The 23520-nt window shown below is 39.4% G+C and overlaps 1 protein-coding gene across 6 annotated transcripts in view; it reads right to left on the bottom strand.

Annotated features, from left to right (window-relative positions):
* The window catches only part of ENTPD1 (ectonucleoside triphosphate diphosphohydrolase 1), a 91370-nt gene that overhangs the window by 26060 nt on the left and 41790 nt on the right, over positions 1–23520 (bottom strand). For 2 of the 6 annotated variants that reach the window (XM_042907699.1, XM_042907698.1), the window contains exons 1-2: positions 23154–23302; positions 16058–16185 (exon numbers count right to left, since the gene is read on the bottom strand). In XM_042907699.1, coding sequence (XP_042763633.1) covers positions 16058–16185; positions 23154–23208 — 183 coding nt within the window. In that variant the 5' untranslated portion in view covers positions 23209–23302. The other 4 variants (XM_042907695.1, XM_042907696.1, XM_042907697.1 and 1 more) reach the window with 3 other exon arrangements.

Raw genomic sequence — 23520 nt, 5'->3', positions numbered from 1 at the left:
GACTTAGGTATTGACCACTGCCGGCAGAGAGGGGAACGCCTGGGGTCTGGGGTCTTTGGAACCATGGGAAGCCTCCTAGAGTGGAGAAAGAGTCTCAGAGGTTGCACAGCAGAAAATTCTGTTGTTCCCTAGCAGGGTCCGTGAATCCTTCCCGCCAGAAAATGTTCCAACCACAGCAGCAGATGATAAAATCTATCAAGGCAGCAGCAGCAAGCAGCCTCTATCTGGAATCAGGACATTCTATTCTTTGTTGACATGAAGGTCACTCTTCCAGTAAAGCAAAGGACTCAGCCTTACTTCTATCAGCCTGCTTCTCGAAGGCCTTACGCAGGGAGGTGGCTAAGAAACGATTGTTTTCACTACATTTCGCTTGTCAAGTGTTTGAGAAGGTGGAGTGTATACTGTAACACAGGCATTGAGGACATTTCACCTTGTGTATACAGCAGACTGGAATGCTAATCTGTTGAACGGTGCCAAATATTTTTTGTCTTCGGAAGTGGTTTGCAGAGTAAAGAATTGGCATCACTTGCTGCTTGAGGGACAGATAAAGCTTGATTGTATGAACATTCTGTTTGAACATTTTGGAAGTCTGCCTTTCATTGTTACAAAACTGTCAGCATTTTTACACATTCCTATCTTAGAGCTAGAAGTTCATTCCATCTAATCTTTGTATTTGATAGATGAGAAACTATGTCCGGTACAATTTGACAACTTGCCTAACAAGTCCAGATAGTCAAGGCCTTAGGAGACCCATGTGGGGCCCAGGTGGCCACCGCCTTTTGTTTCTTTTTCACAGCAGCATTTCCAGTGCATGTTCCAGCGAGCACAAAGCCTGCAAGGATCCAGGCAAATAAACCTTCCCAGAAATCTGGGGAAAGCTGAATGTGCTCTCTCTCTTCCTCTCTCCTGGGTTCATAAAACCCACTAGGTAGTGAATGCTTCACAGAAGTCTGGTGGTGGAGAAACTTGCCTAACTTTGTTTGAGCCAGCATTCCCTAGACTCCATGACAACAGAATTCTGTTTAAAATAAAAATCTCCACCCAACAGAAATGCTTTGACAAATGCTTTGTCTTGTGCCATCCTATCACTCTTACCCAGTGCTTCTGTAGCTCATATTTAAAACACTTCTAAAAGCCCCTGTGAGTCTGTTCTTCACACTAAAGAAACAACAAAGATTTGTGTGATGATGAAGAGATACGACATTCCCCTATTATTATTTCAATATTACTTTCTATTTTAAATATTTATTAAATATTTAATAATATTTCAATATTACTTTCTATTTTAAATATTTATTAAATAGCATCTAGGAAATGAAGGGGAGAGGCGTAAAAAGATACTTAAGATCCTACCAACTAGACATCACCGTCATTTTGATTTATCTCCTTCCAGTCTTTCCTAAATGCATAAATTTTTATATAGCTGAAATCTTACTGTTGTATACAATTTTATCTTAGGCTAGTTTTTGATCATGTCCACGATTTTAAAATCATAACCAATCTTCCTAAGCTATGTTGAGTGAACAGAAGCAGTGCTCTAGAAAAAGGAATAATAAAAATGACCTTGCTTGGTTCATGGAGAGGCCAATGTAGGGCATTTGGTGAAGACCTGGAGGTGCAGGTGACAACAGACCCTGAGCCCACCGAGAGGGGTCATGTGGAGGTGGGCCAAAACTCTCCTTAAGATGGAAGTAATTCTACCTGCACAAATGTCACAAGTCCAGGAGTCTGAGTAAATGTCCCTAGATGTGGGGGTAAACAGAAAACTGGAGCATCAGATGATCTACTTGTATTCCTGACTCTGCAGAAGTGAGATATTCAACCTCAGTCTTCTCATTCAGAAGCACCTGCCATGACACTGACCAGCCCTCGATTCCCTGGAGGACAGGTAGCTTCTGTTCCACAGCCTTGGCCCAGAATGCCCTTCACCTGAGATGCCAGCCTTCTCTGACCTTCTCAGATTTGACTCTACCCTCCTAATCCATGGCTCAGAGTACCTGTACTTTTGCTCTAAAGACAGCACTTACCATGACGTGTACTACATGTCTGTGTGGCTATTTGCTTCATGTCTGTCTTCCCCATAAGGATGTGGTACATTGTTCAGGCAGCTCTATTTTGCTTACCATGGTATAGCCAGCATCCACCACAGTATACACTACCACGTGTTAGGCACAAAGAAGGAATTCAACAGACAATTGTTGAATCGAATGAATGAATGAGGGGGGTTAGAGTTATATGGTTCCTGCACTCCTTCCAGTCTCAAAAGAAGTTAATATTCACAGCCCAATATAAAGTAGTGCCATTGGGGTTGAGTTCCACCACCACTACCACCACCACCCAAAAACAACCCGTAAGCCAAGTAACATGGGCAGCCATGGGATAATTAACTTCTCTTGGTCATTTCAAACACACTGGTTCTTTAGAATCTTTCTTAAAAGCCTCTGTAGCTTTAGTTGTACTTTTAGCAGCCTCCTCAGTCTGTTTCAGTGAGTCCTTTTGAATAAACAAAACTAATCCTTTTGAACTTGACTCTAGTACTCTATAAACAAATCAGGTCTCCATTAGCTACAGCAATGCCGGCAGGGCCTATAAACAATTGGAGACCATTTTCTGCCTTTTTTTCCCCTTTAATTGGAATTACTAGACCTTCAATACAAACCATAGTTTTATTGCTTTTGTCTGTTTAATTGTGGTAAAATACACCGAACATAAACTTAACCATTTTAAGTGTACGTTCAGTGTACAGTTCAGTGGCATTAAGTACATTCACACTTTGGTGCAAACACCATCACCATCCATCACCAGGGATTGTTTTTTAAACAAGACAACATTAAAATCCAGTGGAGTACAAATAATATAGACATTTTCCGGGAGAATTTGAGATTGAAAATTGGAGCAAATCCTTCCAAATTCTCCATAAAAAGATACAATCGCACAATAACAAATGCTTAACGAAAAAGACCACTTTAATTCCCTGTGAAAAAGCAGATATACTGGGACAGGCTCAGCAACCTTAACAGATTAGCAGCTAACGGCCTTCCCTAGAACTCATCTCCCTCAAAGTAGTATGGACAGCTGGTCTCCACGAGGGCTTCTGATGTGCTAGATACTCTGATAAGTGAGCCACTGGTATTATTCCTTATAATCCTCACAACCACTTCCATTTTAATATGAGGAAACTGAGGCATAGAGAGAGAATCCTACTTGCTCAAGTCTCATAGCAGAAAGTAGCAGATCTGAGACTGAAATCAAAACCATCTGGTCCCTGAGCCAGCAGGCTTTCCACAGAAGTGGCAGCTGTTAATGAAGGCATGTGGTTTGGTACTGGGTCAGTCTGGTGCCTTTGAGAGAACCCTGTGGGGATCTGTGTGTGCCAGAATGTAGAATGTTTGTGCTATAAGGAATATCTGGTAACTCGCTAAATGCCAGTGTTCACTAATGAGCAGGAAATTAAGGAAGTGATGAACTGAGCAGATCTGAAAAGCTACCTCCCCATCCAGGTCCACTAGGATAAAGGCACTTTCCCAGGGGGCACGTAGTTCACTAAGGCCTACTTTTTGAAAGTCATCATTGCATATCTATGGGACAGTTGGTTCCCAGACTTTAAGGGCATGAGAATGTCCCAGAATGTATATTCAACAGGTAGGTTTTTCAAACCCTGCAACCTGAAGGTTCAAACTGAGCTGGGGCTGGGAGGACGGGGGTGGAATAGGGAACCCTGGTCTCCAGGGGATTTGGAGACAGAGGCCTGCCTCCCACGTTGACAAATCTTGCCATCAATCTGGTCCTTCACATGCTCTTCACATCCAAGTAGGAGGCAGTTTTACCTGTGTAACTCTATTCATTGAGCCAGCAAACTTCTATGAGGCAACCAAGTCAGATGCTGTGCTGGTTATAATTTAACATGGATTTTGTGATTATTTGATTAATGATTATCTCTTCCACTAGACTATAAGCTCCATGAAAGTAAGGACTTTGCCAGTCTTGCTCATTGGCATATACCCAGGACCTAAAATAAGAGTAGATGGTCTGTTTTGTATCTTAAAATCCTCATATATGGATAAAACATAAAAAACTCTTAAATATGCAAAACAAACAGAGGGTTGCTGGAGGGGTTGTGGGAGGGGGGATGGGCTAAATGGGTAAGGGGCATTAAGGAATCTACTCCTGAAATCATTATTGCACTATATGCTAACTAACTTGGATGTAAATTTAAAAATAAATTAAATTAAAAATAAATAAAATTTTTAAAAAAAGAGTAGATGGTCAATGTCTATTTGTTAAGTGAATAAGTTGAGTGAATAAATAATAAAATGCATGCAACGACATATGAAATCCAGGCCCTGTCCTCAACATGCTTACCACCTCAGTAGCTGGGCAAGTAAACAACACATCAGTACAAGAAGGAGTTCTTGTGTTTTTCTAGATGTGGCGTGGGCATGAGGCCACTACTTCTCCATTAAGGCAGAATCCAAACTGGGTTAGGTAGGAAGATGACAGGACTGCATCAGCAGAATGGGAGGGTTGACCTGGGCTGGGTTAGACAAGGGTGGGTTAGATGGGAAGAAGCAGGGATAAAATGGCAATTTGTCACCAGGCAGACAGGCTGCAAAGATGATAATATATGATCTATCAATTGCTGAGTGTCCACAGTGGGCCAGGACTACTGCTCAGCACTTCACATTTGCATTTATTTATCCCAATTAATTCTTGCGGTAACCCATGAGATACTGAGCCTTGTGCAAGAGAACCCCAAAGGCCCTCATTTTGTTTATCTATGAGGATAATCTTTCATTCCTTAGAGCAGTCCTGGAAGAAAAAATGGAAATGATTTATAAACTGCAAGCACTATATTAGAATGACAGAATTCCTCAGGACTTGGTCCTTGCCCTCTTCTTGCTTTTTACCCCTTTCCTATAATCTCATATACTTCTAGGACTTCAATACATCAATGACATAAGAACCATATCTTTAGTCTAGACCCATACTGTTCAATAAGGCAGCCCTTGAAATAGCCCTTGTGGCTATTGAGCCCTTGAAATGTTGACTGCAGGTGACCCTTGAACAACACAGATTTGAACTATGCAGGTCCATTTATACATGGATTCTTTTCAGTAAATACAGTACAATGCTGTAAATGTATTTTCCCTTATTATGATTTTCTTTTTAAAATTTATTTATTTAAATTCAAGTTAGTTAACATACAGTGCAGTCTTGGTTTCAGGAATAGAACCCAGTGATTCATCACTTATATATAATACCCAGTGCTCATCCCAACAAGTGCCCTCCTTAATGCCCATCACCCATTTAGCCCATCCCCTGACCTAATTACCCCTCCAGCAACCCTCAGTTTGCTCTATGTATTTAAGAGTCTCTTGTGGTTTGCTTCCCTGTTTTTATCTTATTTTTCTTTTCTTATGATTTGCTTTTTTCTTTTTCTTTCTTTCTTTCTTTCTCTCTTTCTTTCTTTCTTTTTGAGAGAGAGATAGAGAGCACAAGTGAGGGAGGGGCAGAGAGAGAGAGAGGAGACAGAGAAGCAGGGATTGTGCTCACCCAAGTGGGGACTTGAATCCACAAACTGTGAGATCATGACTTGAGCTGAAGTCAGATGCTTAACAACTGAACCACCATCGAGGTGCCCTCTTCTTATTTTCGTAACGTTTTCTTTTCTCAAGCTCACTTTATTGTATGAATACAGTATATAATACATACAACATACAAAATATGTGTGAATCATATTTTATGTTTATGTTATTGGTAAGGCTTCTGGTCAAGACTAGGCAATTAAGTTTTTGGGGAATCAAAAGTTATACACGGATTTTTGACTGTGTGGCAGGGAATGGTACTCCTAACCACCCATGTTGTTCAAGGGCCAACCATAGTCTGTATTAACATGTGACTTAAGTTAAAGATTGCATTGGATTTTGAAAATAGCATGAAAAAAGGAATGGGAAATGTTTCATTAATAATTATTTTGATGGAATGTTGAAATAATATTTTGGATATAATGAATTGCACTACATTAAAATTTAATTAATGCATTTAATTAATTACATTGTTATTAAAATTAATTTCACCTCTTTCTACTTTTTAAAAGTGCTGCTCCTAGAAAAATTAAAATGTGGCTTGCATTATACTTCTCATAAGCAGTGTGGGTCTACACCTCTTCTATGAGGTCTAGATCTGATTATCCAACTGCTTTGACATTTCTCCTTGGATGTCCAAGACCTCAAAAACAAAAACATTTTTCTTCAGAAACTTAACTCAAAACCTTCTCCCCCTTCCAAATTACTGTAATAGCCTAGTCTCCTACATCTGCTCTTATCCTCCCACCCTCTACTTCATTGCAGCCAGAGTGATCTCTGCAAAACACAAATCTGATGTTACTGTCCTTCCCATTGCTCTTAGGATTAAAACTAAAATCCTCAACCTGATTTGCAAGAAACAGACTGTACCACCTCTCTCACCATCTTTATCTGTGAGATTCTTGGACTTGCTTTCCTTTTGCCTGGAATACTCTCTATCCATCTCTACCTCAGCTAACTTCCTCTTATTTATTTATTTATTTATTTATTTATTTATTTATTTATTTATTTATTAATTAAAGTAGACTCAAGCCCAGTGCAGAGCCCAATTTGGGGGATGAACTCACAACACTGAGATCAAGACCTGAGCCAAGATCAGGAGTTGAATGTTTAACTGGCTGAGCTTCTCAGGTGCCCCTAACTCAGCTAACTTCGAAAAGTAAGGTATGTTCATTCCTTTAAAAAAAAAAAAAAAGGTGTTTTTTTTTAATGTTTATTCATTTTTTTTTTTAATATTTCTTTTCTTTTTTTTTTTAACGTTTATTTATTTTTCAGACAGAGAGAGACACAGCATGAACGGGGGAGGGGCAGAGAGAGAGGGAAACACAGAATCGGAAGCAGGCTCCAGGCTCTGAGCCATCAGCCCAGAGCCCGACGCAGGGCTCGAACCCGCGGACCGCGAGATCGTGACCTGAGCCAAAGTCGGACGCTTAACCGACTGAGGCACCCAGGTGCCCCAATGTTTATTCATTTTTGAGACAGAGACAGAGAGACAGAGAGACAGAGAGCATGAGTGGGGGAGGGGCAAAGAGAGAGGGAGACACAGAATCTGAAGCAGGCTCCAGGCTCTGAGCTGTCAGCAGAGCCCAACACGGAGCTCAAACTCATGAACCTTGAGACCATGACCTAAGTTGGACGCTTAACCGACTGAGCCATACAGGCACCCCTAACTCAGCTAACTTCTAATCATCCTTCAAACATTGTAAACGTGATTTCTTTCAAGGAACACTGCCTGGCTTTCACTTGGTGGCATTCATCACAACTATAATTAATAATTTGTGCCATCTATTAAATGTGTTTCCTTCCCCAGATAGTAAGCTCAATCATATCTATACTGGCTTCCCAATTGTGTAGCCCAGTGCCTAACACAGATACTTAATACATAATTGTTGATACATGAATCTGTGAACAAAGATCTGCTAAATAAGGTATGGTCATAAAGAGATGATGTTATATATTTTTATTTTATTTTAATTCCAGTATAGTTACATACAATGTTATATTAGTTTCAGGTGTAGAATATAGTGATTCAACAATTCTACACATTACTCAGTGCTCATCATGATAAGTGTACTCTTAATCTCCTTCACCTATTTCACTCATCTCCCCACCCAACCTGCCCTCTGGTAACGATCAGTTTGTTGTCTGTAGTTGAGTCTGTTTTTTGGGTTGTCTCTTTTTTGTTTGTTTCTTAAATTCCACAGATAAGTGAAAACATATGGCATTTGTCTTTCCCTGACTCATTTCATTTAGCATTATATTCTCTATCTTTAGCACTATCCATGTTGTTGCAAATGGCAAGATTTAATTCTTTTTATGGATGAATAATATTCCATATGTATGATATATATATCATATATATATACATATATATATGATATATATATATATATATATATATCATATATATGTGTGTGTTTTCCACAGTGCTTTCCACAGTGGATGTGCCAGTTTGCATTCCCACCAATAGTGCACAATGGTTCCCTTTTCCCACATCCTCACCAACACTTGTTGTTCTTTGTGTTTTTGAGTCTAGGCATTCTAACAGGTGTGAGGTGATATCTCATTGTGGTTTTGATTGACACATCCCCGATGATAAGTGATGTTGAGCATCTTTGCATGTGTCTGTTGGCCATCTGTATGTCTTCTTTAGAGAAATGTCTGTACACGTCTTCTGTCCATTTTTAATCGGATTATCTGGTTTTTTGGTGTTGAGCTGTATAAGTTTTTAATATATTTTGAATAGTAACACTTTACTAGATATGTCATTTGAAAATATCATCTCCCACCCAGTAGGCTGTCTTTTTTTAGTTTTGTTGATTGTTTCCTTTGCTGTGCAGAAGTTTTTATTTTGAAGAAATCCCAATAGATTATTTTTGCTTTTGTTTCCCTTGCTTCAGAAGACATATCAAGAAAAATGTTGCTATGGCTGATGTGAAAGAAATTACTGCCTGTGTTCTCTTCTAGTATTTTTATGGTTTCAGGTCTCACATTTAGGTCCTTAATCAATTTTGAGTTTCTTTTTTGTATGGTGTAAGAAGGTAGTCCAGTTTCATTCTTTTGCATGTATGTGTCCAGTATTCCCGACACCATTTGTTGAAGAAACTTCTTCCCATTGCACATTCTTGCCACCTTTGTCAAAGATTAATTTACCATATAATTATGGGTTTGTTTCTGGGCTCTTGATTCTGTTCTATTGATCTGTGTGTCTATTTTTGTGCCAGTACCACACTATTTTGAAGAGTACAGCTTTGTAGTATATTTTGAAATCTGGGATTCTGATATTTCTGGTTTTGTTCTTCTTTTTCAAGATTGCTTTGGTTATTCAGGGTCTTTGTGGTTCCATACACATTTTTGGATTGTTTGTTCTTGTTCCGTGAAAATACTATTAGTATTTTGATAGGGATTGCATTAAATCTGTAGATTGCTTTGGGTAGTATGGACATTTCAACAATATTGGTTCTCTCAATCCATGAGCATGGAATATCTTTCATTTGCTTGTGTTATCTTCAGTTTCTTTCATCAGTGTTTTATAGTTCTCAGACTACGAGACTTTCACTTCCTTGGTTAAGTTTATTCCTAGGCATTTTATTTTTTTGGTGCAATTGTAAAGGGATTTTTTTCTTACATTCTCTTTCTGTTACTTCTTATTAGTGTATAGATATGCAATGGATTTCTGTATATTGATTTTGTATCCTCTGACCTTACTGAATTCATTTATCAGTTTTAGTAGTTTTTTGGTGGAGTCTTTAGGGTTTTCTATATATAGTATCATGTCATCTGCAAATAGTGAAAGTTTTCCTTCTTCCTTACCAATCTGGATACCATTTTGTTTCTTTTTCTTGTCTGATTGCTGTGGCTAGGACTTCTAGTACCATGTTGAATAAAATGGTGAGTGGACATCCTTGTCTTATTCCTGACATTAGGGGAAAAGCTTTTCACTATTGAGCTGTTAGCTGTGGGTTTTTTTTTAAAGATATTATTTTTAGGTAATCTCTACACCCATAGTGGAGCTTGAACTCACAACCCCAAGATCAAGAGTAACATGCTCTACTGACTGAGTCAGCCAGGCATCCCAGCTGTGGGGTTTTTATATACGGTCTTTACTATGTTTATGCATGTTCCCTCTAAACGTACTTTGTTGAGGGTTTTTGTCCTGAATGGATATTATACTTTGTTGCATTCTTTTTCTCCATCTATTGAGATGATAATATGGTTTTTATCCTTTCTCTTGCAGATGTGATATATCATGCTGATTGATTTGTGAATATTAAACTACCTTGAAGCCCAGGAATAAATCCCACTTGATTGTAGTGAATGACTTAATGTATTGTTGGATTTGGTTTGCTAATATTTTATTGAGGATTTTTGCATCTATGTTCATCAGAGATATTAGCCTGTAGTTGTCTTTTTTTGTAGTGTCTTTATCTGGTTTTGGTATCAGGGTAATGATGGCCTCATAGAATGAATTTGGAAGCTTTCCTTCCTCTTCTGTTTTTGGGAATAGTTTGAGAAAAATAGGTATTAGCTCTTTAAATGTTTGGTAGAGGGGCATCTGGCTGGCTCAGTTGGTAGAGCATGTGACTCTTGATTTTGGGATTGTAAATTCGAACCCCACGTTGGGTGTAGAGATTATTTAATAAAATCTTTAAAATACACACACATACCTACATACATAGATGTTTAGTAGAATTCACCTCTTAAGCCGTCTGGTCCTGGATTTGTGTTTGTTGGGAGTTTTTTGATTACTGATTCAATTTCTTTGTTGGTAATAGGTCTACTCAAATTTTCTATTTATTCTTGATTCAAATTTGGGAGGCGATGTTTCTAGGAATTTGTCCATTTCTTCTAGGTTGCCCAGTTTGTTGTCATATAATTTTTCATAATATTCTCTTATAATCCTTTATATTTCTGTGGTATTGGTATTTATCCTCTTTCCTTTTTTGATTCTGTTTATTTGAGTCATCTCTCTCTCTCTCTCTCTCTCTCTCCCTCTCTTTGATGAGCCTGGATAAAGGTTTATCAAGTTGGTTGATCTTTTTAAAGAACCAGCTCTGGTTTCATTGATATGTTCTATTGTCATTTTTAGTTGCCACTGAGTTTATTTCTGCTCTAATCTTTAATATTTCCTTCCTCCTACTCGTTTGGGGTTTTGTTTCTTATCCTTCTAGCTCCTTTAGGTGTAAGATTAGGTTGTTTATTTAAGATTTTTCTTGTTTTTTGAGTTAGGCCTGTATTGGTATGAACTTCCCTCTTAGAACAACTTTGCTGCATCCCCCAAATTTTGAACAATTATGTTTTCATTTGCATTTGTCTCCATGTATTTATTTCCTCTTTGATTTCTTGGTTGACCCACTCATTGTTTAGTAGCACGCTCTTTAACTTCCATATATCTGTGCTCTTTCCAGATTCTTGCTTGTGGTTGATTTCTAGTTTCAGAGTGTTGTAGTCCAAAAAGATCCATGGTATGACTTCAGTATTTTTTAATTTATTGAGACTTGCTTTGTAGCCTAATATGTGATCTATTCTGGAGAACATTCTGTGTGCACTTGAAAAGAATGTGTATTCTGTGGGCACCTGGGTGGCTCAGTCAACTGAGTGTCTGACTTTGGCTCAGGTCATGATCTCGCTGTTCATGGGTTCCTGCTTCCTACTTTTCTTACTCCTGCCTATGATCTTTCCTTACCACTCAAAGAGATCCTCCTGGATCTGGATTTCTGTTTCCTTCCCTAGATCCAGGAGGTTTTCAGCTATTTTTTCAAATAAATTTTCTGCCCCCCTTTACACTCTCTTCTCCTTCTGGGAGCCCTATAATGCAAATGTTTTTATGCTTGATGGTGTTGCTGAGTTCCCTAACTCTGTTTTTATTTTTTTCTCCCATTCAGCTTGATGGCTTCCCATTACTCTGCCCTCCAGGTCACTGATCCATTCTTCTGCTTCCTCTAGTCTACTATTTATTCCATCTAGTGTATTTTTTATTTCAGTTTGAGTACTTCATCTCTGATTGGTTCTTTTTTTGTTTTCTATTTCTTTGTTAAGGGTGTCACTCTCTTCTCAAGTCCAGTGGGTATCTTTATGACCATTAATTTAAATTCTCTGTCAGGCATATTACTTATCTCTGTTTGTTATCTCTTGCTGTGATTTTGTTCTGTTCTTTTCTTTGGGACAAATTCCTCTGTCTCCTCATTTTGTCTAATTCTCTGCATTTTTTTCTTCTCTGTGTTAAGAAAGATAGCTACATCCCCTGTACTTGAAAGTAATGGCCTTATAAAGAAGAGGTCCTGTAGTGCCCTGGCGTGCAGTGTTCCCTGTTCACCAGAACCTGGCACTTCAGGGGTGTCTCCTATGTGTGATGCATGTGCCCTGTTGTTGTGGCTGAGCCACTTTTTACTTCAGTCCAATTATCTGCGATGGCTCTCTTTGCCTATTGTGGGCAGGGTTTGGTCCCTGTGCTGTTAGTGGACCAGTCTGGGGCCACCTTTGGCTTGAGTTGAGTCAGACCAGGGGTTGGCCAGAGATGCATTAGCACAAACTGCAGGGTGTTTCTTGTGTTGTCTTCTGAGAGACTTTCATTGGTTGAAGGGGCCCACAGTCAGACCAGATATCTGCCCCAGACCACTGCTAGGGCTGCAGGCAGACTGGTGTGTGTGGTTATCTTTTCTCCCTGGGGCAGGAGTCACTTTGGAGTGGTGCTGGGTCATCAGGGCTGCTTACACATTGCTAGGCTTGTTGCACCACTTTGAATGGGCTCTGGTCAAGGGCATATTGGACGGGGCAGGTACACAGAAGAATGTGGGGCTGGAGGCCTGGGGCACACAGTGTTAGCAAGGTTTGTGTAGGTCTGCTGTGGAAGGGGACCTGTGGCCACCAGAACCAAGGATGGCTGGATTAGAGGGAGTGGATCCCAAGAAGCACTTGGGAGCAGGGTGGGTTGTGTTAGCAAGGTCTGTTGTGATAGACCTGGAGTGAGACACCTGCATGTCCTCAGGAGAACACAAGGGTGGGGGCAGGCTGTTAGCAAGTTAGGTAGTGTTGGAACAGTGCTGGTTCACAGGTGTCCATGTGTTTATGTTGGGAGGTGGGGGAGGAGATAGCATCTACCAGCTCCTTTGTTCCTGGAGAAGTCTCTCAATGATCCCTACCCTTCCAAGCACATGCTCTGAGATTAGTAAACAAATCTCCCTCTTGCACACCCCAGGTGATTTTCAAACTGCTGCTTCTAGGTTGTATCTCCAGGGGCTGTTTGTTGTGCTATCTTTTTAAGGCTGGGGACTTAGTTTCCTCTCACCATCCCAGCTCTTCCAGAACTGAGCTCACTAATTTTCAAAGTTCCAGGTATAGGCCCCTGCTTCACATGCAGGATCCCCGTGCCTGAGGTGCTTGGTGTGAGAGTCTTGTCCTCTCCCCTTTCCATGCCTGTATTGTTCTTCCCTCCCACAGACAGTCACACAGTTCCATTTAGCTTCTAAACACATCTCTGCCCTTCCTACCCTCTGCAATGTGGTCCCCTTCTCTACATTTAACTGTGGAAAGTCTGTTCTGCCAGTCTTCAGATCACTTTCTGGGTTACTTACACTGATGTAGGTGTTATCTTGTTCCATGGAACAAGATGAGCTTAGGGTCCTCCTACTCCATCTTCCCCAGAAGTTTGATGTTATACATTTTTCAAACAAATGTACCAGGTACAAATATCAAAATAAGTGTTATTCTTTAAATCATTTTTGAAAGGAAATAAACTGATTCCAACAAACTACTCAAAGCACTCAAGTAGCTCATGATATTTGGGATGATCCTGGTATTATTTTACAAACCACCCAAGAAAAGAGTCTCGTTTATTGCTCCTTATTTTAGATTATATAATATTTAATGACACACCTTATTCATCAAACTTAGTTTTGAATGATTTAAGAGATATTATCAAAGAGTATGCTCCAAAGCAGCAATGTCCAATTAAATTTTCTGCAGCAATGGAAATGTTCTATGTCTGCACTGTCCAATTTAGTAGCCACCAGCCACAGGAGGCTATTGAATACTTGGAATGTGGCTGGCACAATTAAAGACAAGATCTTTTATTTTAATTAACTTAAGTTGAAATAGCTGTATAGGGCTAATGACTATCAAATTGGGTAGCATACATAGCTTACAGCCATCACCAAAGACAAGTGCCTAAAATACTTTTGCCCTCAATATATGCCAGCAATCTTATTAAAATTAATGTATGACCTTAATAAATAGCTAACTTGCATATATAAATTGATCTTTGTGTTAAATAAACCAGTGATATTGCTATAAAGATTCATTTCATATGCCAGTGCCTACTCTTCAAATACTCATACTTTTTATTTAAAGACTTTGTTCCATTTTGTAGGTCCAATACAACACAGAATCACAACAGAGTCAATGGTGACCACTGTGATTGCAGAAGTATTCTTTGGGAACACGGAGCTCAGGTCTGTCATGGATTTTGCCTCCTAGACAGTCCCCCTCTCCAATGATGCAATAATGAACATGTAAAAAGGTCAAATCAAGAAGGCATGTACTTTTGGAGCTGGTAAACAAATAGCAGAACCAAGATGTCACGAGACTTCAACTGTGAGTGAAGTTTTGCCAAGAGAGCCGACATCACTCAACATTAAAAGGCAAGAGACCATCGACAATGAGATAATATCAGCCTTCTGTGCTGACAAAGGGGCTGCTGTGCACAGTTCCACTGAGTTGAGTTCGTGTTGCAAAGGAATGCCAATGAAATATCCAGGCCTCTGCTATACAGCAACTGATTTGGGTGGGTGGCAAAAGTTTTAGAAGCCCGGCATATGCATCCATCTTTCCAGTCTCACAGTTTAGTAACTTCAAATACAAGAAAATATACTTTTGAAGATGTATTCCAGAGCCTCCATGGTCAAGTTAACTTCTGAACATATGTATAGTTCATGTACATACGTGCCAATATGTACAACATTAGCATATTGATATATTCTGGGCCATTTTAGTTTTATTTACTTGTAGATTAATTTCAATGAAAGTTTAAAAAGGTGTGTTTACAACATAAATTTACATTTACCATATGCTTATTACTTAACAGATTAAATAATGACCACATTATAAGGTACTCATGAGAGATTCATGTTTTAGAAATTTTACTTTGATGAGTTTGAAAGGAAGCAGAAATAAATCACAACAGAGTTAATGACCCTAATTATTTTTAAAAATTTATTTATTTAATTCAAGTTAGTTAACATACAGTGTAGTATTGATTTCAGGAGTAGAACCCATTGATTCTGTCACTTACATATGACGCCCAGTGCTCATCCCAGCAAGTGCCCTCCATAATGCCCATCACTCATTTAGCCCATCCCCCCAACCTACCTCCCCTCCAGCAACCCTCAGTTTATTTTCTGTATTTAAGAGTCTCTTATGGGTTGCCTCCTCTGTTTTTGTCTTATTTTTCCTTCTCTTCCCCTATGTTCATCTGTTTTGTTTCTTAAATTCCACATATGAGTGGGGCACCTGGGTGGCTCAGTCGGTTAAGTGTCCGACTTCGGCTCAGGTCATGATCTCACAGTTTGTGAGTTCGAGCCCCACATCGGGCTCTGTGCTGACAGCTTAGAGCCTGGAGCCTGCTTCAAATTCTATGTCACCCTCTTTCTCTGCTCCTCCCCTGCTCATGCTCTGTCTCTCTCTCCTTCAAAAATAAATAAAAACATTAAAAAAAATTTTTTTAATTCCACATATGAGTGAAATTATATATTTGTCTTTCTCTGACTGACTTATTTCGCTTAAATAATACACTCTAGTGCCATCCATGTTGTTGTAAATGGCAAAATTTCATTCTTATTTTCAATGATATTAACTAGCTCTTCAAATGTTGGAAATTTCCCAAGAAATCTGTCCACCCATGAATTCATTTCAAATTACTATATTCGATACATGTATATTTTCTTTGCATTTTTAAAACTGATTTTGCTTCTTTCTTTAGTATTTTGGAGATGAGGAACAGATCTTCTCCACATTCTTTGACCTTCAAAGTGCTTTATACAATGCTAATAAATTTTATTATTTTGGTGACAGTAGTAATTGAATAAGAAGAACAAAGAGTACAGTGCTGTGACACATCCACAATGAAACAAGGAGTAAGAAGTAGAGATAGTACTAGATCAGAGAATATCAGCACAAAATATTCCCACAAAATACTAGCGCATATCTGGATGTAGTGAATTAAGTATCTGTTTCTGTTAAAGTACTAATAATAATTATTGCTGAACAAACATAAACACAATTCTCTTCCTACCACTAATTGATTCAAGGCATTCTCTCTTCCAGAATGAACATTGTTTCCATTTTACCCCCTTAATTCAATGGATATTGACTTGCTCCTGAGCTGCCAGAACCTCCACTCCTCCTGAAAGCTCTGATTTACCATAACTTCCTTCCCTCGCCCAACCCCAACCAGACCCCCTCAAGATTTGATTTACCTTAACATTTTCTGGCAATGGTTTGTTCTGGGTCAGCCCCACAGCGATCAAAGCAATCACAGCCATGATAGAGGAGAAGCCAAGGATGATCAGTATATTTCTAGAACAAAAACTCTTCAGTTCAGACTCTAAAATCAAAAGCAGAAAAGGAAATATCAATAAGAAGTCAACAAACATTGACTTTTCCTCTACTTTCTGTATTGTCTTGTGCTCGCTATCTGGAGACATCAAAGATAGATAAAGGTCCATCTTTATTCATAAAACACTTGCAAAGTAATAGGTAAATAATTCAAGAACAAAAGGATTTGTTTGTTCTGTGATGAGGACCAAGACTGAATTAGTGGCTTTGGTAAGGAGAATGGACAGAATTGGGTCAGTGGTCAGATAAGGAATAAGGAGACAGAAGAATCCCAAATTGGCAGTTTAATAGGTCATATAGGTCCATCAGGATACAAGTAACAAATAACAAAAAAGCAAGAATCGTCCTCATTTCTCAAATATACCACAAAATGTTTAAGATGTTAAAAAGTATTTAAAAAAAAAAGATGTTAAAAAGTATTCAGAATATATCATCAAACATGAAACTCCCACTACCTCAAGATATTTTCTGGCTTGATATCCCCTTGCATTTCAGCCACATTATATGTTGTAATTGGTAATAGCATAGAGGCTGTGGAGTTTTGAACATATCTTCATTCCCATTATCTCATCTATTCTGTTCTTAACCTGTCATGGGACATAAAAAAGCTCCAAGCAAAGAATTAGATAAAAGGCAAAAATTACTTTGATCATTATGAAGACAGCATATAGCAGAAGTGAACAAGAAATGGAATGCTGCCCACTCCCTCCATTCTAACAACTCACTCTCTTCCTCTTTCAACTTCCCAAACTATCCCTAAACTTTTTTCTTAGACTTTGAAGAAGAAGGATAGGATAAAGCAATAAAGAAGCACGTGAAATGAGATGGGTTCTACAGAAGAGATTGCACTTCTCTAAAGACAGGGCACGGGATTAAAACAGCTGAAAGAGGAGCCCAATTGAGTCTTTCCCTCTGGGTTTCCCTCTTGATTAGCAGCAGCTACCGCATACTGAAACAGGAGTTCCTCCTTAAGCTTTTGAGCAGAAGCTTGGATTTAATCCAAAGAATTATAACTACATGGGTCTCCAGTCTGCTCATCAACCTCTAGTATCTTGACCAATCTTTACCCATCAGACCAAACAGTATAAAACTTAGGAGAAAACGTTTTAACAAAATCATTAGCTACTGCTTCCAAACACAGCAACAATAGATGAAATATACAGCACTTCCCCCACCCCTTCTCCCTTCTCAAAAGAACTTCAATTTTGTTCAGATGCTTGCCATTCCTCCAAGCGGTCCACATACCTCATGGGAAAAGGATACAACCCTCCAGCTCAGGGTCAAGCCTGATTGTTGTGCATAATCTCATTCCCTCACCAATGACTAGTTCAACAATGGATATGTACCCAAAAATAGTCCATGAGATCCTAGAGGAAGGCTGCTGGGGCAAGTTCAGGAAAAGAAAGGCAGCATTCTCGTCTTCCTCAGACATTGCCCTGCCTGGATAGGATGACATCCAATGATGGCAGAACACAGAGATGGAGAGAACTTAAGTTTTTGATGGCATTTTGTACTGGTGAAACAACAAATCCTGATCCAGTCCTCCCATGAGACTTATGCTTTGGCCCAGTTAGAGTCAATATTTTAATACTTTGAAGCCAAAACATCCTAATATAACTGGTATGACAGAAGTGTGTTTGATGCCAAGGTTCTGAAGTCTGGAAAAGAGCATCCCCTAGGTACTACCTGCCTCAGTTCCCAAAGTTATGATATTGACAATCACAACTCGTAACAAGCAGCACTTTGGATGAACAATTACAAATCAAATACCAAGGGTAGCGCACTGCAGCAATGTTTCTACTTTAATTGAATTTTGAATGCTCTACTCCCTCAAGCTGTTCCCCAAAAATCTACCTATTAAGTTGTTTTGTTCTCATAAGTATGACAATTTTGCTTTCTCACTTTCCTTCCACATCCATTGGGCACTAATCTTAGTGGTGAAAAAGACCAACAAGGTCCCCACTCTTTGGAGTTCACAATCTAGCTGGGGAGATAAATAAACCAGAACAGAAGTGACAAATAAGTGACTTCAGGTCATGATACATGCTAAGAAGAAATTTAAACTAAGGAATGTTTACAGTTTAATGGAAATTAAGTAATGGGATATGCAGCAAAGTTGTGGTGGGAGAATTAAACTGAAGCAGGAAAGCCTCTCCAAGAAGGTGACATTTGAGCTGAGACCTGGATGTTGAGCTATGAGAAGGAGTAACAACATTTCAGAAAAAGGGGACAGCAACTGCAAAAGCCCTGAAGTAGGAAACAGCTCAATGTGACTGTTTCTTCCATTTCCTAATGAGATTATTTACTAACGTCATTATTCCTGAACAGTTGGAAATATACTTTCCCACATTTACCCAGGTTTTCGATGACATCCATATTATTAGAATGTATTGAAGACTTTTATCATATTCTTATTAAAGATAAGACAAGAAAAAGAACTTGAAGAGAAAGCTAAGGAACTTTTCATACACGTTTTTTAAAATAAACCAAAAAAATAATGGCTCAGTTTGTTTTTTATGTAACTGGCTAGATTCCCAGGGAGGAGTAATTAAAATACTACCATGTTTTCTATGGATTATGGCAGGTAGTTTCCCAAAGCCCTGATCACATGCAGGAAGCCAGACTCTTCTTAGGAGGTGGTCCTAGATGTACCACTAAACACAAGGGTCCAGGTGGGACTTAGCTGTGTTGTGCTCATAAAAAGGGAACCACTTAGGTTACTACCCCTCTTCTCTGGCCCCCAGAAATCTTTCAGATGTCATGACTGCTTTTATCAAATCCTGTTATGGAAAATTCACAGTGACTGTGTCTCCCAGACTCCTTGAAAAGCCCTTAATTTGCCTTGTGGATAACAGAAATTTGGTTTCTATCACACCATGTGAAATACGATTTCAAAAACCAATTTCAAGAAACATTTTTTATCAGAATATCTAATGGCAAAGTGTTGTGTTTGTTTTCCTTTGAATTGTCTCACTATACTGGAAAATTCAAGATTACTACTTCCCTCCCATTTTCCCCTTTCATATGATGAGCAGGGAAATGTTTCTATTTAAAATGAGAGAACCAAGTAGAAAGTTCAGCTCTCACGTGAGACACAAAACTGAAGGAAACGCAAGCTTTGAGAAAACTGATTGATTTCAAGCCAATTAGCTATGTCTGAGGAAAAAAACCAAAAACAAAAAATGATGTTTTTATTCTTATGCAACAGCCATCCTGACATCTATAGTTAGCATCCTATTAAAGTGAAGATCAGTCTTATTTAGTTTTGTCCTTAGTGAAAATTCTGCTGAACAGAGAAATCCTGGCATCTCTACTTCATGATATCAAAGACGTAATATCTTAAAATTTTACTATATGAATAAAAAGATTTGGAGTGTTGGCAGATGTGCTGGTTTTCAGGCAAAAACAACCCAAGTTTTACTCTGCAGATCCTGTGTGACTCACTAGATTCAGACCGTTTCCAATTTGATGGGTCACATCCGGACTAAGCTTGGCTCATCACATAGAAGAAGAGCAAACACAGACAAACACTGGTGAGTAAACACCAGTAGAGTGCTGTGGCCCTTGATGTGGGCATTGACAAAGCCCAGTGACAGGATAGTCACTGAAGTTCAAGGGCCTGGTCCTAATCTGGCCCCACCATTCCCCCAAATCCCAGTGTCAAAGTCCCTGCTCCATTTCTCCTATCTTCCTTCTTTTCCATCAAGTAGTTGTTCTTGGTGACACACATTTAGATTGTTCTCACACTTCAGGGTTTTAAGATCTTTCTCAATTCTCAGTTCATTCCAGGTGCCTTAGACCCACCCTCTTCTGTGGTGATATCCACTCTGGTCCAGTCACTTCCACCTCTGCTACGGCAGACCTTTCTTATACCTTCCACCCCTTCCAGTGCCCTTCCCTATCAGAATCCATCCATGTATGGCTGCAGAAATCTCCCATAACTGACATTCCCATGGTTCTTCCTGATCAAGAGTCTAAGGTAGCTTCCTGTGGGCTGCCAGATGAAAGCCATACTGATCTACCTATACCTCTCAACCCTCTGGAAATGTAAGCCCTTTCTATCTCACCATTCCAAGAAGCAGATGTTTTTCTTCAAGATCATACTGCCTGACATTATGTTCACTAGAATGTAAATATCCTGAGTGCAGGGACTTTTCTTCTGGCTTGCTCATTGCCATATTCCCAGTATAATGAATAAATAAATCTTCAGATTCTTCTCCTGAGAATCTGAAATTTCTATCACTTAGAATTCTATTCCCCTCTTTCTCCACTTCTTTTTCCTTGTCTCTTTTAAAATCAAGCTCAATAGCCAGACTTCAAGCTGTATCACAAAGCTGTAATCATCAAGACAGGATGGTACTGGCACAAAAACAGACACTCAGATCAATGGAACAGAATAGAGAACCCAGAAGTGGACCCACAAACGTATGGCCAACTAATAGTTAACAAAGCAGGAAAGAATATCCAATGGAATACAGACAGTCTCTTCAGCAAGTAGTGCTGGGAAAACTGAACAGCGACGTGCAGAAAAATGAACCTCAACCACTTTCCTACACCATACACAAAAATAAACTCAAAATGGATGAAAGACCTCAATGTAAGACAGGAGGCCATCAGAATCCTCAAGGAGAAAGCAGGCAACAACCTCTTTGATCTTGGCCACAGCAACTTCTTATTCAACAAGTCTCTGGAGGCAAGGGAAACAAAAGCAAAAATGAACTATTGGGACCTCATCAAAATAAAAAGCCTCTGCACAGCGAAGGAAACAATCAGCAAAACTAAAAGGCAACCGACAGAATGGGAGAAGATATTTGCAAATGACGTATCAGATAAAGGGTTAGTATCCAAAATCTCTAAGAACTCACCAAACTCAACACCCAAAAAACAAATAATCCAGTGAAGAAATGGGCAAAAGACATGAATAGATACTTTTCCAAAGAAGATAGCCAACAAACACATGAAAAAATGCTCAACATCACTCATCATCAGGGAACTACAAATCAAAACCACAATGAGATACCACCTCACACCAGTCAGAATGGCTAACATTAACAACTCAGGCAACAACAGATGTTGGTAAGGATGTGGAGAAAGAGGATCTCTTTTGCACTGCTGGTGGGAATGCAAACTGGTGCAGCCACTCTGGAAAACAGTATGGAGGTTCCTCAAAAAATTAAAAATAGAATTACCCTACGACCCAGCAATTGCACTACTAGGTATTTATCCAAGGGAGGCAGGTATGCTGTTTTGAAGGGGCACATGCACCCCAATGTTTAGAGCAGCACTATCAACAATAGCCAAAGTATGGAAAGAGCCCAAATGTCCATCGATGGATGAATGGATAAAGAAGAAGTGGTATATATATACACAATGGAGTATTATTCGGCAATCAAAAAGAATGAAATCTTGCCATTTGCAGCTATGTGGATGGAACTGGAGGGTATTATGCTAAGCAAAATGAGTCAGAGAAAGACAAATATCATATGACTTCACTCATATGAGGACTTTAAGACGCAGAACACAAGGGAAAGGAAGCAAATATAACATAAAACAGGGAGGGGGACAAAACATAAGAGACTCTTAAATATGGAGAATAAACAGAGGGTTACTGGAGGGGTTGTGGGAGGGGGGATGGGCTAAATGGGTAAGGGGCACTAAGGAATCTACTCCTGACATCATTGTTGCACTATATGCTAACTAACTTGGATGTAAATTAAAAAAATAAAATAACAAAGTAAATAAATAAAAATTAAAAAAATAAGGGGCGCCTGGGTGGCTCAGTCGGTTAAGTGGCCGACTTCAGCTCAGGTCATGATCTCATGGTCCCGGAGTTCGAGCCCCGCGTTGGGCTCTGTGCTGACAGCTCAGAGCCTGGAGCCTGTTTCAGATTCTGTGTCTCCCTCTCTCTGACCCTCCCCCGTTCATGCTCTGTCTCTCTCTGTCTCAAAAATAAACAAACGTTAAAAAATAAAAAAATAAATAAATAAATAAAATAAAATCAAGCTCAATAGGAAGCTATGTTCCCATCCATATGCTTCAAAGCTCAATTGTTCCAGTAGTTCTCTCTCCATGTGCTGCTTCTGGATACTTAATGGATTGAGCCATTTCAGTTTGGGAGGTCTATAGCTATTTGGGGAGGGGCTATGCTTCATTTGTTTTTTCAATTAGTCATTCAATAATTATTTATGGAATGTATTATACTGTGCACTAGACCTGCCCTAGGCTCTAAGCTACAGCAATGAACAAAACAGATAAGCATCCTCATCCACATGGTGCTTATATCCTAGTCTGGAAGAAAAGACAACAAACAAGATAAGTAAAATTTAGGGTATATTACATAACCATAAGTGCTAAGGAAGGAGGAGAAAAAAGCAGGAAAGGTGATGAGAAAGGATAAGTTTATTATGAAAGGTCTCTCTGAGATGGTGATATTGATGCCGGTCAAAGATGTGAAAAGAAAGCATGCATACCTGTTGAGCAAGAGCATTTAAAGCAACCAGAATTGCATGTGCAAAGGCCCTGAGGTGAGACAGTGCCTGGTCATGAGGTCAGTGTGACTGGAAGAGTGATGCAGGGGAGAATAATAAAAGATTGTCAGGTGGGTAACTAGGTTGCTTGCTTATAGGACCTTGCAGGTTCCAGCAAGGTTTTGCCTTATTCTAAGAGATCTGACTTATTTCTAGTCATTTGTATTATCTACACTCAGCACCATAAGATAAAGAAGAAATCATCAAGGGCCTTTAAAGTCCCTGGAAAGGGAGGATGTGGCCTTTTAGGCAGCACACACCTGCCTCTTGTGATGAGGTGCTGAGGCTACCCCAATGAGGTCAGGTCACAGCACAATCACACAACCAAATATAGGCAGACATGGCTCTGTTGAAGAAAAGACTGTGCCAAGACCAGGTGAGATGGATCCAGGAAGAATAAATACTACCACGTGGGAGGTCTTCTCTATACCTTCTGGCCTTGGTGGATCAGGACCAGAGAATCTTTGCTGAGAGAACATCATCATGAGGGTTCACTGAGCCAATAGTCACCATGATCCATGAGCAGAATGCTAAATTCCACAAACATCTGAAGGGTGGCTCAAGATATAGCAGAGCCCAGACAAGCTCACCTTTGTTCAGCCTCTCTGAGTGTCCACTTCCTCATGTGCAAAATGGGGTCCATAATAGTACTTACTTCATAGGGTTGCTAGGTAAGATTCAATGAGCAAACAATACATAGCCACCTATACTTCAAGAGCCTTCACTGTACTCCAGATTCTGCTCTTAGCACTTTGAATACAGCCACCCATTTAACCCTCACAACAATCCTGTGACGT

The sequence above is a fragment of the Panthera leo genome, chromosome D2 (assembly GCF_018350215.1).
Source record: "Panthera leo isolate Ple1 chromosome D2, P.leo_Ple1_pat1.1, whole genome shotgun sequence".
Lineage (NCBI taxonomy): Eukaryota > Metazoa > Chordata > Mammalia > Carnivora > Felidae > Panthera > Panthera leo.
Note: the sequence above shows the minus strand (reverse complement) of the source record. Positions and strands in the feature narration are given on the sequence as shown.